Raw genomic sequence first — 17,977 nt, forward strand, 5'->3', positions numbered from 1 at the left:
CAGGTTTCTGAGCCCCCAGTGGACCAGAAGAGACTGGGGGTGGGAAAGAGAAGACCAGAAAGCCTTTTCAAGACTGAGTTTGGGTCCAAAATTATGGGGACTATGGGACACAGTCAGAGGGGTTGCCATGGATACCAGTGATCCCAGTAACCTCTCACCTTTCTTCAGATTCCAAAACTATACATGGAGGCCACTGATAAACACCCCACCAGCAGTACCTGACACATTGTATCCACCTGCCCTGTCACCACACTGGCACCTGTCATTCCACGGCCACTTGAAGGCAGTGCAGAGTGAAGTGGGATGGGAGACCCACTTCTAGCCTCTAGATCTGCACACCACCCCGGGGCAGCTGGCTGAGGGGCTGTGCTGGTCCCTAGAACAATCCCCGATTCTCCTCTAGAGATCAATAATTCAACACACAAACTGCAGCTGCTTCTCTGAGTCATCGGGGCCTGGCATTGCCTGAGGGCAGGGCAAGGCTCAGGGAGCTGATCACCAGAGGGTGGGACCCATCACAGCTTCCCGGGTGTTCAATCTAATGCTTAGGTCACCCTCCAGAGTGATGCCCCTGGTGGTGACACAGAAGGTCAGGTTCCCTGACACTGAGTGGCATCTTCCAGTAGGGTTTGGGCTGGCAGAACCTTCTATCCCTCAAGGTACATCCTCAAAGGCACGTGATCCCCCAGTATCAGCCAAGCAGCACTGCCTTGGGCCTCGTCCAGTGGCCTCACTGCCTGGCATTCTCTACTACCACTCACGGCAGTGAGCCCAGATCATGGGTACTGATCTAACAATCCAAGAGTGGCTGGAGTGGGCAAGGATGACTGTCTGAGGGGGTACCACCAACCCAGCCCCCTAACCCAGTTGGGTACCTACCAGAGCTAGGGCTGTAGGGGGGCCCAGGGGCCCGGCCCCCTGCTGGAATCATGCTCTTCATCCACTTGGCTTCAGCTGGGTGGTTAAAGCGGAGGAAGCTAGACTGACCCAGGCACAACATACAGCCTGCAGAGAGAGCAATGGCTTAGGAAAGGGCAGGGCTGAAGACACCCAAGCCCACAGCACTGGCAGGCTCACTCCCGGCTCCAAAGACATCCCTCCCTGCACTCAGTATCCACACAATGCACACCTCACCTCACCTAGTCTGTCCCTGAGATAGGGCCCTCCAGGGCTCCACGGCAGAGGACAAAGTGGGAAGAGCACAGGCAGGCAAATTCAAAGAACTGAGAACACCACCTAACACCTTTTTTTTTTTTTTCAGTACTGGGATTTGAACTCAGGGCCTACAACTTGCTAGACAGGTTTAAGTCATGCCTTAGGCCCCCCTTTTTTTGCTTTAGACTCTCTTTTTATTTTCCAAGCATCTCTATTTTTTGCCAAGGGCAAAAATATGATCCTCCTGTCTTTGCCTCCCACATAGCTGGATCATCACGCCTGGCTTGCTGGTTGAGATGGAATCTAAGTAACTTTTGTCCAAACTGGCCTCAAACTTTGATCTTCCTAATTTCTGCCTCCCAAGTAGTTGGGATTACAGGCATGTACTACCACTCACAGCTCTAACGTTTGATTTTGTGTGAGACAAGGTCTTACTATGTAGCCCAGGATGGTTCCAAACTCTTGATTCTCCTGCCTCAGACTTACAATTTCTCAGATTTTAGGAGTGCTCCACCATGCCCAATCTAACTCCTCTTCTAACTAGCTGTGAGATCTTCTAATAAAGTCACTTCACCTTTGAGTGTAGTTCTCTCATCAGAAAAATGAGCCAATACCACTGATCTGACAGGGTTAATAAGACCATGTATGTGAAATACTCCATAAATAAAGATCATCAGAGAACATGAACACCCAATTTCCATGTCTTCCAAATCCAACACTTGGAGTTAATCTGAAGGCAGCAACTTTCAGAGTCACACACACACACAAAAACAAACAAACCCTTCTGAGATGTGGGGACAAGGGAAAAACCAGGGACCAGAACTTACTCTCTGACTCCTTCCTGTTGTGTGGCCTTAGGAAGGCAGCTGTCCTCTCTGAGAACAGGGAGCAACCACTACCCTCTTTTTGACAAAGCAGTCCCTGGGTGCTCCCAGTCTCCCCTGGAACCTAACCAGGCCTAGGCCACTGGGCCCAGCTTCAGCCAAGCACATTCCCAGACACAAGCCCAGTCCTGCCCAGGAAGTGCGAGTGCATGGAAGGGAGTGGGTGTGTGGGAGCCAGAAAATGTAGCCAGGGGCTCAGGAGTGTGCACAGCAGCAGGTGTGCCCAAAGGCGGCTAAGCCTGGCTGGCAAAATTCCGCCTCCTGGCTACACCAGGTGCTCGAAGCTCCTACAGAAGAAGCTGAGCTGAGAGAAGCCAGGGCCATAATGCTTTCTAGCACCCACCCTTCCAATTTCTCCACACTCCTGGCCCCAGCCTCCTGTCTACCCAATCTGGTGCCACTTGGCACCCAGAATTTCATGCCAGACTGAGCTAAGACTGGCAGGGAAGTCTACATTCCTGGACGCTGAGACAGTTCAGCTCAGGCAGGCCACAAGGGCAAGGGGCATCCCAAGCCACATGGGTACTTTGGCATGCCCCTTACTGAGGAGCCCAGGAGTGTGTTCCTAGGACCCTGGGCTGGCAGTGAGGTGGGAGGGAGGACTAGCAGGCTGAGAGGTCTATAGCAGAAAACTATACTGTACAAAGCCAACCACTATTTGACACACCCACAGGCCCTCCCAAGTAGGCAGTACCAACAATTGTAAAGGCTGATGGGTGGTTGGGAGAAGAGGGGAACCTCCCCTGCCAACTCACCAATCAGAGGAGCAGATCCCATAGTAATCATAACTGGAATAAATAATAGTCAACCATACCATCCACCTAATTACAACCACAGCTGTTTTAGAAAAAGCCAGGCCCCTCTCCTTCCTCTCAGCCATTTAACAAGGTAATTAATGTTAAGTTCCAAGGGTCTAGACAGACCCACTCAACCCTAGGTTCATGGCAGGAAAGGGGCGGTGGCAGACCACACAGTGCAGGCTGGGAAGGAGGGGTGAGAAGTCTTTTTGAGTGCCCAGGCTCACTCAAAAAGGCCATAAGCATCTAAAGACCCTCCACCCAATCCCCTATAACCATGAGGCCCCTGCACTGCCCTTCCTTCACACAGGGGGTGTGGTTATGCTGCCTCTGGGCTATAAATAGTGATGCCAGGCAGCAGGACTGGAGCTGTATTAATAGAGTGGGCAGGAGGGCAGCAGGACGGACAGCAGCCTAGCTCCTGCCCAAATTAACTTTCTATTTGTGTACAGGGGCCCCAAGCGTTGGCCCAAGTCTGGCACTTACTGCCCCCAGGGCCCTGCTGAGTTTTGGGGAAGAAACTCCCTCTCTGCCCACTCCTGCCCACATCTCCAAGGCTTGCTCCCTCCAGAAGCCCAGGATCTCCTGGCCAACCAGCCAAAGTCACGATGTCCCTTTCTCCCCCATGCCCAGAGGATCCAGTTGTGTGCAGGTGAATGGAGGAGCTGCACATCTGGAAGGAAAACACTGGGCAAAGGAGGGTGCATTCAGTCTCTCAGAAGCACAGGGGAGACACTTCACACAGATATACACTTGCACACATACACACTCATGGAAACACAGATTCCCAGGCAGACCTGCTCTCACATGCACAGAGCGGCAGTCACTGCCCTGCTGGCCACACAAATAGGTTGGACTAGCCAAAGGGAAGCTGGGTGAGGCTTGACCCTTCCCATCAGAGACTCCCTTAGCCATAATATAGGCTCCCCCTATCCTAAACAGAAGCCTTTAACCCACTGGGGAGGCGGGTCCCAAGGAGGGAGCTGCCCAGCGATGGAGAAGGTAAGATCCGCTCTGACAAGTGCCCCCAAGCCCAGATGCCCATCAGAAGCGCACAGGACACACACGCCATCGAGTTTCACAACCTCCAGCTCCCAAGGAGGGGCGAGGACACCATCCCCCTCCTCGCGCCCACCCTGCCCAGGACGCCCCTCCCCGTCCGAGCTTCCCGGCCCCGCTGCCTGCGGTTGTGGCTGGCGAGGCTGAGGACTCACCGCTGCACCCGGACCTCCGGACCGATCGGTCCCCGCTCGCCCCGGACCCGCAGGCCCCCGGCCCGCCCGGGGCCTTTGAGGGGGCGGGTCGACCTCCCGCGCTGCGGGCCCCGGGCTCGGAACGAGCAGCCTGGCAGCCAGCAGCCTCCAATGCCCGGGGAGGGGCGGGCCGGCCACCAGCGGCGGGGGAAGGGAGCCAGGGAGGGAGGGACAAAGGCGAGGAGGAGGGGAAGAGGAAGTGATGGAGCAGAGGAGTGCGAGCTGGATGGAGAGGGCGGGGCGGGCGGAGGGAGGGAGGTTGCCGCGGGCCGCCGGCTGGGGATACCGCGCCCGGGGCAGGAGGAAAAGTGGGGCTGGGAGGTCAGGTTCCCGGGAGGTGACGCCGGAAGTTAAGGTGAACGGTAAATACCCTGGCCAGAGGGTGGAGAACCAGGAGGCAGGAGCGTCCGCCTCACCCACAGCCCTCCAGGGTAGGAGGTCAGTGGTGAAAACCTGGGGTCAGGGCCATTGTCACCTTGGGCCAGTCACACCCTCTGGCCTCATTTGTCCACAGAATGAGGATGGCTCCAGGGACCGCAGAGGGCATTCCATGGCTCCGCATATGAGAGAGAGGAGAAGACTGAGGCCCCACTGGCTCCAGCTAGGTCACTAGGTTCACCTACCCTGGCCTCAGCTTGCTACTGTGACAAGGTCACCCTGGGCTGGGAGCTCAGGCCAAGGTGGTACTGTATGCAATGCAGGCAGCACTGAGCTGGCTCCTGTCTCCATCCTCTTTTGGTTCCCACTCCCCAAAGCTCACATCACTGACCCAAGTCTGGGCCAATGCACTGTCCTTTCAGAGCCAGCCTATTTCCTGGGCCTCCAAGCCACAACTTCCAGTAATGCAAAGAGCCCTCCCACCATGAGATACCCCTCCTCTCTTGGAAACCTGTCTCCACAGCCCCCAGGGTCAGGCTGAGATTCTGGGCCATGCTGGTACCTACCACCCAGCTGGGGGTCTCAAATAGTTGCTCTTGTCCCAGGGACCAGACCCGGGACAACAAAACTTTACAGGACACAACACATTCCTTTCTCACAGTCACACCATGTGCCCAGCAGCTCACTCACTCAGCCACAGCCCCTCTGATAAGCAGCAACACTGCTCAGTCAGACTACCACCACCTCAACTGGGCACACCCTGAGCCACACAAGCACCCTCATTACACATGCTTTGTCACACACACTGATTGTCACTTGCACATCCTCTCAGGCCCCAGCCCCCCTCTTAGTTACACGCTCACTCAGGCATCACTCAGGCACAGCTAGCCTTTTACTCAATCCTAAAATAAAAAGTCAGCCTCCTTAGAGAAAGGAGCGAAATTTTCCACTCCTGTTAAAGAGGCCACTGTCCCACCCATTCACACCGGCATACTATACTCACACAGTCACTCACTCACACGTGCACAGGAAACTCATTCCCCTTCTGAAGGAAAAAGGAAGAACCAAATAGGGTCAAATGCAACATGGGGGGAGGCTTTAAAAAACAAGCCTCCTCAGGAAGAGTGATTCATAGTCTGGAAACTGTGATGGCCAGCTGGACAGAGCCAGGCAGACTGAGAGGATGCCCTCCAGTGAGAAACAGGGCAGAAAGCAGCCACAAGGAAGTGGGAAGCCAGGAGCCTTCATTCCTGCTCCCATTCCTTTTATCAGTCTTAGAGAAAACTTGGAGGCTTCTCTCCCAATTTACAGAAGGAATAACTGAGAACTGGCTCAGAAAGGAAGAGGCCCAGTGTCCTGGATCCCAGAGAGAGGCAGCTGGATAACACCCCAGCAACAGTCCTCTGCTGGGCCCCCACATGAGCCCCTCCCTGTCCACCAATGAGGGGCTTAAGAAATAAAGGACACTTAGAGACAAGGGCTGGTAGCATATGGTAGGAGTGGATGGGGACCTACTGTCTAGACAGCTCAGGCCCTGAACTGTGTGGCTTTCTGGAGCCTCCCCTGCTTGGTCCCCTCCCAGATCTTACATGTGGTTTGCCACTGTGGTCCCAGGGTGGGGCAGCCTAGACCCCAGATTGAGATACCACCTCATTTCCTTAATTCTATTCCTAGCTCCACCCTTGTTCTATAGAGAAGAAGGCAGCTTGGGACATTCCAAGATGCCTGGGTTCAGGAGTGGAATTGAGGTCCCCCTGGCACCCTCACTCCATGTTCTCATGTTCATAGCTCTAAGCTAAAGATTGGCATCTGCTTTCTGCCTGCCTCCCCCCTCCCCTGGCCTGTGTATACTCCTGCTAGAAGAGCCTGTCACTGCCATCTCTGCTTGTCATAAAGTGTGTCTCTCCAAGTCGCCAACGGCTGGGCACGATGACCAGAATGATGCTTCTTCTAAGGTCTGGCCCATCCAGAGCGAGCTTCTTGTTATTCCCAAGATACCTCTCTTTTTTCAAAGAGGAGGCTCCTCTTCACAAGGCCAGACAAGGGGAATAAGACAGGGAAAATGGTCCCACCCCACCCCTTTTTTTTTGCAGTACCAGGAATCAAACCCAGGGCCTTGTTGCATGCTAGGCATGCACTCTACCACTGAGGCACATCCCCAGCCATAAGTAGTCATCTTTTTTCTTTTTTTGGTGGGACTAGGGTTTGAATTTAGGGCTTTGCGCTTGCAAAGCAGGCGCTTACAGCTTGAGCCACACCTCCAGTTATTTTGGAGATGGGGTCTCATGTGCTATTTGCCCAAGTTGGCTTGAACCTCAATCCTCCTGATCTCAGCCTGCCAAGTAGCTAGGATTACAGTCACGAGCCACCCAGTGCTCAGCCTAAAAGGTCCTCTTATAAGTGTGTTCACAGGTAGCCATGTGGCCAATGAATTCTTACAGTACGTGCATAAGCATTTTGGTACTACCATCAGTCCTGGGTTCATCCCCACCACCCATTTGAACACACTGATCCATAAACACAAGGAAAAACACAAACAAACACAGATATACACAAGCCTAGACTCACAAACATATCTGAAGATACATAAACACACTCCAGTTACACAGACACACAGAGATAGCACATGCACCCCAAGCCACCCAGTTTCCAAGGAAACTCACTCCCAAGAATGTCCGGAGTGGGGCCAGGCAGGGCTGGGCTTGGTGCCTTGCTCCAGAGACGAGACAAGGAAACCCTCAGCTCCTGGAGCCCAGGAGGGGGAGGGCTGGGGAGAAGAACACCCATTCCTTTGTGCCTCTGCCTACCCCTCCACAGGCTGCCAAGCGTCTGAGACAGGCGAGCCCAGACAAGAAGACTGGGTGGGGGGGGATAGTTTAGGGTCAGAAAAGAGTGGGAGGGTACATACTTGGCAGGGTGGGCTTCTGGCTGAGAAAGGGGTGTCACTAGGGCCACAGGAAATGCTTAAGAATCCCATCTCCCTTCGTGGCCTCAGGCCCTCCCTCTTCTCAGGGAGCTAAATGATGGGAAGATTGGCAAGGAAGGCATCCACAGCACTGGTTCCTCCATCCTGCTCATGATATGCTGGGCAACAATGTTCTTTCCTGTGGAAGCCATGGGATTTGGGGCTAGGGAGAGTAAGGGCTGGGTTGTCTTTGAACTTTGCCCTGCCTCTCCTTGCTGCTCTGTGTCTCGCCTGCATGCATCTGAATCCTGGAGCATATGCTCTCTCTGAGACTACACAGGACTGTCAGTTGGTGTCACAGCCAAAGCCCCAGATTGTGGGGGTTACTCTGATCCAGAGTCAGAGACCCTGAAGCCCTGGAGAGGCCAAGGCCTGCCTGCTGCTGCTGGTAGACCTGCCTTCCTGAGCCTATTGTTCATGCCCTGTCCCCACCCCAAGGGCAGAAGGAAGGAGTGAGGCCTAGACAGTTCCTAGGCCATCTGTGAAGGAAGTAATATTTAAAGGCCCCAAGAACCAGGCACTGGTGGCTTATGCCTGTAATCCTAGCTACTCAGGAGGCAGAGATCAGGAAGACTACAGTTCGAAACCAGCCTGGGCAAATAATTTGAAAGACCCTATCTCAAAAACACACAATACAAAAAAGGGTTGGTGGAGTGGTTCAAGTGGTAGAACGCCTGCCTACCAAGCATGAGGCCCTGAGTTCAAACCCCAGGACTGTCAAAAAAAAAGGGCCCAAGGGGGGCTAGGAGATGGTAGTGGTAAAGTACCTGCCTCGAAAGTGGGAGGCCCTGGGTTCAACACCAGTACAACACAGATAAATAAATAAATAAATAAATAAGTAAAGGCCTCAAGGGGTGTAAACAAAAAAGCTCGGGAGACAAAAGGGCTGAAGCTCTCCTACAAATGGACTTTCAGCCAATAGCGTCCCCAGAAAACAATGCCACTGTCAGCCCTTATGTTCAGAGCCAGGCTTAGCCCAAAGCTCCCATCCCCATGTTAAACTCACCTTTAACCCTTCCACATCTGCTTTTCTCATTCTCCTAATTGGATGATTCAATATATGAATTGATGCCCAGAACCCTGTTTCCAGGGTGAACATACCTGGCCTATCAATGTGCCACCTGGCCAGCCTTTTACCTGCCTGGTAAACATAGTAATTAGGGCCCTTACACAATAGGGCCTCCCTTACACAACAAGAGTGGTAGCCATATTCATGACACAAAAGCTACTGTCAACATTCTTGCAGTAGGAGCAGGCCCGTCCACAGATTCCGCTCTTGCTCCTCCACAGAGGAGGGGGTTTATCCTCCTCTACAGCCTCTCAAAACAACTCCCTGTTCACATCTTGGAATAACACCATTGATCCCCCTTACGGCTGTTCCATTGGTTCTTCCCCAACAACCACAAATGGCCACCCCCAGGCCCTCTGACAGCAAGAGTCAGAACCTCTCCTATCCCTGTGGTGCTGTGGGGAGGCAGGGTGAGGGTGACCAGAGGAGAAAACAGATTGAAGATAAGTCTGGATGCTGGAGGTTTCTGAGATGTTCTTACAACCAGACGCACCTGAGTATGACCACTTAGGCAGTTACCATGGCAACCATCATACAGGCTTCCCTTGTAACCAATATGCACAAGCTCTGAACTAGAGACCCCCCCCTCCTCATTGTGGGAGTATCAAACCTTACCCTGAGTGAGCCGGGTAGGCTGCCGGACAGGAAGCCCATCAATAGTGCAGACATTGCCACAGGGGTAGAGAGTGAGGGTCCCTCGTAGATTCTCAATGTAGCAGTGCTCTGGGGCCAGGCCCGGGCCCTGCAGTGAGATATCCCTGGCTGCGGAGCCAATCACTGTCCTCCCTGGAGACAGGAGGCAAAATAAGTCACCAGGGTCATCCAGGCTTAGAAGACAGGGATAGGGCAAGGAGGAACATGATGGAAATAAATTTTCATCTCCTACTCCAGAGAGACTCGCTGCCCACCACTGGCCAACCCTATGGGGCCCCTGAGCCTGGTGGAGCCTGTAAACAACAGAAGCTCTTTTTTTTTTTTTTTGATGGTAGCCTACACCTTGAGCCACTCCACCAGCCCTGTTTTGTGTTGGGTATTTTCAAGATAGGATCTCTTGAACTATTTGCCTGGGCTGGTTTCGAATCTGAATCCTCTTGATCTCTGCCTCCTGAGTAGCTAGGATTACAGGTGTGAGCCACTGGCACCAAACTAGAAGCTCTTCTAAGTGGAGAAACTGCCTCAGAATAGGAAGGTTCAGAGAGAGGCTACAGGAGCCAGCCTCACTGATGGCAGAGAAGGGGACCTCTTTTCTGCAGACCTCCCTCTGTCCCCCTAATTATTCCCTATGTACTGTTCCCTCCTCTTTTCTTCTAAGCCTCCCTCTCTCTCCTCTTTCCATCCAGTAACCCTCCCCTTCCTCATTCTCTCTCCCTCCAGTGCAGCCTCTCCCCTCCACCCCTCCCTGGCAGAACCCCTGGAACTGGTATTTGGAGAATGTGGGGAATGTAGTATCACCCAGGCAACAGGTGCAGCCTGGACAGGAGAGGGGAGGGCAGAAGCCACGCCAGGGCTTCCTCTTGGAAGATCATATCCCACTCCCATCTCCATTCTCCACCAGCCTAGTCTCCCAGGCCAGACATCATCCTGGAGTGGACCCCTCTCATCTTCCTTGCTAATGTGCTCTTCTATTTCTCTCAGCACTCTCCTTGTTTCTAAACTGATCTTTAGTCCCAGTCATTAAATGCCAAAGAGGGCAGGCAGTCAGGGGAGGCAGAGACAAACAAGGCCACCATTGCCCACAGCAGGCAGAAGGGCCCCACACATGCAGGGGCCTAGCCTCCAGGTAAGGATAGAGGGGGCAGGTGAGCACCCCTGTCTGCACTTACCTTCCTCCAGCGGCAGGAGGGTGATTGCAGTGCTAAGTCTCCCACTGCCCAAGCTCACCAGATGGGGTTTGTCTGTCTGTACTTTCAGCCCTTTGCCAGTCTCAATCAGGTCCAAGGGTCCTTTCTGCAAGCAGTGGGGGAGGGGATGAGCATCATTAAAGACTCCAGGCGAACACCTAACCATCTTAGTCTCAGACACATCAACACTCTCTTCAGCCCATGTCCCTCTCCAAAGGGCTCTGAGGTTACTGAAAAGCTCAGTACAAAAATCTTATACAGAGTATTATCCCGCTAAATTGTAATTAGATCTGAAACTAGGCCACTAACTTGTCCCACTGGATTTATCTCAAGTCTTGGCTCAACTGACCCTTTTGTCCATTAAAACAGAAATAAGGAGAAAAGAGTGAGAGTGGGAACCCCGTGGGCAAGGAGGAGGAGGCACCATAGCGGAGGCCAATCCAGCCCCTAGCAGAGCTGTGAATGTCCAGGGCTAGCTATGTAGTTGTTGCCTGTCCTTGCTAAACTAAACTACAAAGGTGGGTGGAGGCATGGATCCAGGACAGAGATATATACTGCCTGGGACTATCTGTTAAACTGCTTTCTGACTTCCAAACAGGAGTTTCTGGCTGAACCAATTAACCTGATTCAGATCAAGACTGAGCTGTTAATAGGCTTAAAACTGGAGAAGGGCAGAGAGGAAGAGACTGCTGCTCTATCTTTGGGCTGGGACCATAAGTGGATAAAACAACTGCACCCATCCTCACCAACAGTCCCTTATCCCAAGGCCCCACTCACCTGCACCACAGCCTGGGTCTTGCATCCAGGGCCAACCTGGCTCCTGTTGAGGGTGTCCATAATCCTAGGTCTCCAGGGCTCCTGGGGACACAGCACAAAGCAGGTGAGTTGAGGGGACCAGAGCAGGAGAGGAAAAGAAGTGGCAGGGGCAGCACTATTCACTAGCACTCTCAGCATGTTGTTTTTTTGGTGTTTTTTTTGGAGGGGGGCACTGGGGTTTGATTGCAGGGCCTCACGCTTGCTGGCAGGTGCTATTACTACTTGAGCCACTCCACCAGCCCTCTCAGCATGTTCTTGCTGAAGGAAAAGTAGAGACAACTAAAGAGCTTGGGAGAGTTTGGGGGCGAAGTGATGTCACAGTATGGCCACCACACCAGTCCTGGTGCTTGCCACTGCAGGAAATACAAGCAGCTGTATTTCTGTACTTTCTTGCTCTATACTACCCAGAACCCAGGTCTCAGCAACTGAAGACCCCTCGGCTATCTGGATGGAGCCTTAAGCTTTGTCTACATTAATGAAAGGAATAAAATCCAGGAAAGCCCCTCCAAAGACCCCAATAGCCAGAGAGCCCCCAGATGGGTGCCAGAGCTGAAACAAGAATTCCCTTTCTCCCCGCACTTTGCCTTCTCCTCTTCTCTCTTTGTTTCTTTTCCCAGGGGTCTCAGCACGATGTTTTTTCAAAGAAGACTTAAAGGAAACCCCAGCCATTCTTGCCATCACAAATTCCTCTACCTTTTCTTCCCTGGAAAGCAACCTCACCCAACACAATCAGCAAACAATCTCAATGGTGACTACCAGGAATATAGGATTGTTGGGCTTTGGTTTTTTTTTTTTTCTGTTGTTGTTTATTTTTTGTTTTATTGGGTCTGGGGTTTGAACTCAGGGCTTCATGCTGGCAAAGCAGGTGCTCTACACCTCTAGCTGATTTTGCTCTGGTTATTTTGGACTCTCATGAACTATTTGCCTGGGCTGGTCTTGAACCTCCATCCTCCCGATCTCAGCCTTCCAAGTGGTGCATGGCATTCTTGAACTCTTAACTGGCTTGGTGCTAGAGGAATCTTAGGCCCTTAAAATCAGGCATAGGACAGATTCCAGAGCCAGAACCTGAAACCCTCAACCCACCTACCACCCCATCCATCCTTCTTTTCCAGGCTTGTGTTTTTGGTACCTAAGAAATGTAAAGAAGGACCTTTGTGCACCAATGTGTGTACACATGCCCACCCCTGGTCAACTTGCCAAGATAAAAAACTTCCCATTGGCTGCTGAAATATTACTGGGGAAAACTGAGTGAGGGGATAGATCCAGGAAAGCAGGGATTCACTCCATTTTCTCTTCCAGCCATCTATGACTTGCAAAGGAAGCAGTGTCTGACCCTGGCAGTGGGTCCTAAGGGCCTCAGCCATGGAGTTACTAAATTTACCCTCCCCACTTCCACCCTTCCGGGCTTGGACTGCATCATGTCTGTCACCATTTCCACCTAAGCTGGTGGAAGAGAGGCCGGAACATTGCCTGGAGTCCACCCCAAGTTGCCTGGGAAGAGGGAAGGCAGATGCTGTTAACCCACACCAAGCCCCAAGCAAGCTGGCCTGGCCCCTCCCCAGAAGCCCCGGCCACAGGGAAGAGTTTCCAGGGACAGATTGCTGTACTGCTTCCTTAGAGAAATCGCTCAGCATTTTCTGAAGGAAGAGAACAAGAGAATGGGACGGGATTGGTGAGTTTATGTCAAAGAGCAGGAAAGAAAAATAATAATTGTGAGATGGAAAGATATTGTTTTTAGTGGAAAGAATTTTAAGCTGGAATGTGGGAGCCCTAAATTCTATTTATTAGCTGTAATTATTATTTATTAGTGGTAATATTTTGGACAAGTTATTTAACTTTTCTCATTGTGAAGTCAGTCTTCTATAAAAACTAGAATAATAATAATTTTTAAAAATTGGCTGGACTGGGTTTGCCTGGGGCGAGGGGTGGAATGTTGAACGACTGTAAATAGGCCTGATTTCTTTGAGGGGGAGAGACAGAAATGTTCTAAAATTATATGGTGATGACGGTGGCACAGCGCTGTAAGTACACCAAAAATTCATTGCACACTTCAATTGGGTGGATTTATGGTATATAAATTATGCCTCAATAAAGCTGTTAATATTTAAACAAAAAAGTGGGGGGATGTTGTCTTAATAAATGACTCTGCATGAAGTACAAAGTACTCTTAAAATGCTAGTTGATATAATGAGCTGTGTGACCTTGAGCAAGGCATTCCTTCTTTCTGGGCCTCAGTGTCTTCACCTGTCACACTGGAGTTTTTGTCATTCCGGTGGGCTCATGTATTTACACTGAAGAACTTCAAGTGGAGATAAAGACTGTAAAGGAACCCTCTTACACTGTTGGTGGGAATGTAAACTAGTACAACCACTCTGGAAAAAAATTTGGAGGCTACTTAAAAAGCTAGATATTGATGTACCATTTGATCCAGCAATACCACTCTTGGGGATATACCCAAAAGACTGTGACACAGGTTACTCCAGAGGCACCTGCACACCCATGTTTATTGCGGCACTATTCACAATAGCCAAGTTATGGAAACAGCCAAGATGCCCCACCACTGACGAATGGATTAAGAAAATGTGGTATTTATACACAATGGGATTTTATGCAGCCATGAAGAAGAACGAAATGTTATCATTCGCTGGTAAATGGATGGAATTGGAGAACATCATTCTGAGTGAGGTTAGCCTGGCCCAAAAGACCAAAAATCGTATGTTCTCCCTCATATGTGGACATTAGATCAAGGGCAAACACAACAAGGGGATTGGACTTTGAGCACATGATAAAAGCGAGAGCACACAAGGGAGGGGTGAGGATAGGTAAGACACCTAAAAAATTAGCTAGCATTTGTTGCCCTTAACGCAGAGAAACTAAAGCAGATACCTTAAAAGCAACTGAGGCCAATAGGAAAAGGGGACCAGGAACTAGAGAAAAGGTGAGATAAAAAAGAATTAACCTAGAAGGTAACACCCACGCACAGGAAATCAATGTGAGTCAATGCCCTGTATAGCTATCCTTATCTCAACCAGCAAAAACCCTTGTTCCTTCCTATTATGGCTTATACTCTCTCTTCAACAAAATTAGAAATAAGGGCAAAATAGTTTCTGCTGGGTATTGAGGGGGTGGGGGGGAAAGGGAGGGGGTGGAGTGGGTGGTAAGGGAGGAGGTGGGGGCGGGGGGAGAAATGACCCAAGCCTTGTATGCACAAGGCTTAATAAAAAAAAAAAGACTGTAAAGAAATAAGGTTGCTGAGGCATAAGAGAAGAGAAGGGCAGAGAAGGGAATAAGGAGGTGAAAGGAGAGGGAGAGATAAGGAGAGAAGTGTAGGGAGAAGATAAGAAAAGATGGCGCGATTGCAAGGTGTGAGGCCATGACCCCAGCTCAGAAACCTAATCTACGCGAAGGAAAAAGACACCAAATCAACCTGCACGGGGCGTTCAGAACGGCGGTGCTTTGAAGGAAGGGGCTGGCTGTGGTCACTGAGGCGCCCTCTGCTGCGGCCCCAGCCCCAGCCCCAGCCCAGGCGAATAGCGCTGCCCGGCGATGCCCCGCACTGGCTGGCCCGCTTGGGTCCCACGGGCGGCCACCCATTACCCGGAGCTGTAATTACCACCCTGCTGGGCCCGTCCGGGCCTCCGCTGTCCTTCTGGGAAGCCCAGCCCTGCCCCGCTGCCAAAAAAAAGGCCCCTGCGGTGCGGGTTCCGCTGGCGGGGAGGGGGCCGGATCTTCATAGCCATCCTGCACCCCAAGTGCCTCCTCGGGTGCGTGGGCGCAGAGGCTGGGGTGTCTGGAATGGGCGACTACAGGGAGGATGCCCGCGTGCGGCGACGATGGGGTCCAGCAAGTGACCCCGGCTGGACCCCTCAGATCTCCTCGCCCAACCGGAGTGCGTGGGCAACACGGGACACCTGTCCCCAGCCCTATCCGCCGAGTGGGGCGCCCAGAGCCTCCCCTTGGGGTCTCGGCACCCGAAGGAGGGTGAAGAGAGGCCCGGGCACAGGCCAAGCAGCTCTGGCACCAGCAGGCAGCGAAGGAGGTCCCAATCTCCCAATGGGGCTCACCCTGAAAGGTGCCAGCGCTCAGGTGCTCTCCCGCAAAGCGGGTCGTTCCGGCCCTCACCTGGGTCCCCGGGGGCCAACCGAGGCCTCGTCCCGGGCGTCGCATGGCTGTGGCCGGAGACCTGCCGGGCCGAGCTGGGATCCTCCCGGCCCACTGCAGTCTTCGCCTGTGCTGCGCACATCCGCCCTCGAGAAAGGGCCACGGTCAGAGGAAGGAGTCAGGACGGGAAGGAAACTGAGGCTGAGAGCCCAGAGGGCCGGATGCCCGGGCGGGTTGGGACGGGGTGGGGGTGGGGGTTGGCCCAGGTCCCGGGGCGGGGAGAACTTAAGGATGAGAAAAGTGAGGCAGAGAGAAAACGGGGTCTACCGAGGGTAAGGGAGGGGAAGGGGACACGCAGGGACTTGATATCGGAAATCAAGAGGGAGGCTGGAGGATGAGGACAAATGAAACCTGGGGAGGAGAAGGGGGGAGGCAGAGGAGACTGCGGGGGAGACAGAGGCCCAAAAACTGCGGGAGACTTCACTTCAAGTGAAGGGGGTGACTAACAGGGGAAGACTAGAGACGCACTAGTGTAGGAGGTAGGAGCGGTGAAGGACAAGAGGGCAGACCTGGCCCTAGAGGTGGGCTAAAGAAGAGAGGTGGGCAGCCAGGGGACAGAGGGGACAGAGCCTGGAAGAGCGGGAAGGAGTATAGTTTCGGGGGAGGGTGTTTTTACGGGAGGGGAGCGCTGGGAAGGAGCAGCCCGCAGGCTGCATGGGGTTCCGCACTCAGAGGCCCCCATCTCCCCTCTAAGTCTGCCCCTCCCCAGGCCACCGGGTGGGACAAGGCCGCAGTGTTGGGCCGCCTGCCGTGACCACCCCCGCCCGCCCTGCCAGCGGGACAAGCGGCCTTTCTTCGGCCAGGCAAGGAGAAGGAGCCGCTTGTTTGCGCTTGGGGGAAGGGGCGGCCCCCGCTCCCGCCCGGCAGCTGCAGGAAAGGGCTGGTGTGTACCGTGGGTGCGTGGGGGTTGCGTGTGATCGCGGTTGCGCGTGGGGGCCGCGTGAGTGCGCGGAAAGATTTCCTTGCGTGGGGCGCGTGGTGTGGAGTGTGTGGAGGTCTAGGCGCGGGTGACGGTTCTGCGTGGTATCGGTGGTGTAACACGGGTGTATATGTGTGCGACGTGTCGTAGGGGCGCGGAGAGGCGAGGCGTGGGACGCTGTGCGTGTGCGCGGTGCGGGTGCCCGACGTGGTGGGACCCCTGCTCGTGTGACGGCTGTGGGGTGAGCCCGCAGTCCGATGACTCAGCCCCGGGAGCCTCCGGGACGGCTGAGCTAACGGGCCCAGAATGCAGCCCCGCCCGGCGTCCTGGGTCCCCTGTCGGGCCAAGTCCCGGCTCTCACCCGCCTCGGCGGAAGCGTCCACGGCGCTTCAACCCGCGCCCCGCGGCCCCACCCAGCCGCCCGCCCGCCCGCCCGCGCTTCCCCGTCCCGGGGGAGCCCGATGACTCGGCCCGGCCTTGGCTAGGGGAAGTCCACAAGGCGTTCGAATCCAGACCGCGAAGGCGTGGCGACAGCCTGCGAATCACTCGTCCTAGGTGCCCTCAAGACGTGGGACTTGGAGGAGTGCCTAGGAGGCCCCATTTGTGCCTCCAGTCTCCTGGACACCCCCACGGATTCCTCTCAGACTCCCATGCCTCGGAGATAGACTCCACATCTCCTTGTCACCAAGGCGGCTAACTGGGGACAAGAGCGGGTCCCCCTCCCCGTGGTCCTGCTGTTGGCTGAAAGGTTCAGTGCGGGGCACTTGAGACAAGGACACGCGCGCACACATGTCACCGAGACCCGACGCGTGTCCATCTGGCCGTCGGGATGCCCGCAGAGAGTGGATCTCTCGAGGCTCAGTGTCCCCACACACACCCGTGGGGAGAATACGAGGGCCCCCTCTGGCGGCAGCGCTCGCAGCGCCTCGGGAGGGCAACAGCCGGCAGTTCCCCTGCAAGCGACGCAGCCAGCTCCCACAAAGCCCCTTTGGCTCGCACGCACTCACCTGGGGGCCTCTCCTTCCCCACGGGTTTCTTCCCAGCTTTCCGGTCCAGAGCTGATCTCGCCCAGCCCGGGGACGTCCCCTTATGCAGCCCCAGCCGCGCAGCGAATGGGACCCGCAGGCATTACTGGAAAGGGACACGCTTACCTAGCGGGAAGAGAGGACACCAGTCTCTACGCCCGGCTCGACCGCGGCGGCCTCAGGCTCCGGTGGACACTGTTGCTTTTCCCTAGGAGCCCGCTAAGTAGGAGGAGAGCGAGCCTGTCCCGCCCTCCTCCCACTAGTCCCCGCCCCCACCCCGTCCTGTCTGCCTGGCCAGCTCCAGAAGACGCCCTTGTGGGACTGGAGCCCAAGGTCCCCCACCCACCCTTTCCTTCAGCAGCACCCCCCCCACCACCCTGCCTCCTGAACAGCGTCCGCTTTGTTCAACTCTACAGCTGGACTCTCCACCACCTCCACTAGCACCATCACTACCACCACACAACCTCTCCTCCTGCCCTCCCCTCCAGATTCTCCTAGACCACCCTCCATCTCTCTCTCTCTCTCTCTCTCTCTCTCTCTCTCTCTCTCTCTCTCTCTCTCACTAACTTCCTCCCTCATTCTCTCACCTTAGATGGCAGAAATCTCCACTGGCTCCCGGTGAACCTCCTAGTCGCTGCTCCTACAACTGACTCAACTTTTCCTCTATCTACTGAGCGCACCCAGATCTTCCCCCTATATCCCTTCTTGCTCTAT

At 54.0% G+C, this 17,977-nt stretch overlaps 1 protein-coding gene across 23 annotated transcripts in view; it reads right to left on the reverse strand.

The window, feature by feature from the left end:
• Phldb1 (pleckstrin homology like domain family B member 1) overlaps positions 1-17,509 on the reverse strand; it is a 46,540-nt gene extending 29,031 nt beyond the window's left edge. For 4 of the 23 annotated variants that reach the window (XM_074066612.1, XM_074066613.1, XM_074066610.1 and 1 more), the window contains exons 1-5: positions 15,281-15,450; positions 11,120-11,200; positions 10,325-10,448; positions 9,117-9,287; positions 880-1,005 (exon numbers count right to left, since the gene is read on the reverse strand). In XM_074066612.1, coding sequence (XP_073922713.1) covers positions 880-1,005; positions 9,117-9,287; positions 10,325-10,448; positions 11,120-11,200; positions 15,281-15,325 — 547 coding nt within the window. In that variant the 5' untranslated portion in view covers positions 15,326-15,450. Of the gene's footprint in view, positions 1-879; positions 1,006-4,050; positions 4,232-9,116; positions 9,288-10,324; positions 10,449-11,119; positions 11,201-15,222; positions 15,462-17,389 lie in introns of those variants that run through there. The other 19 variants (XM_074066619.1, XM_074066615.1, XM_074066616.1 and 16 more) reach the window with 10 other exon arrangements.
• Between the last annotated feature and the right edge of the window lie 468 nt (positions 17,510-17,977).

This window comes from Castor canadensis, chromosome 2 (assembly GCF_047511655.1).
Source record: "Castor canadensis chromosome 2, mCasCan1.hap1v2, whole genome shotgun sequence".
NCBI classification, from domain to species: Eukaryota; Metazoa; Chordata; class Mammalia; order Rodentia; family Castoridae; genus Castor; species Castor canadensis.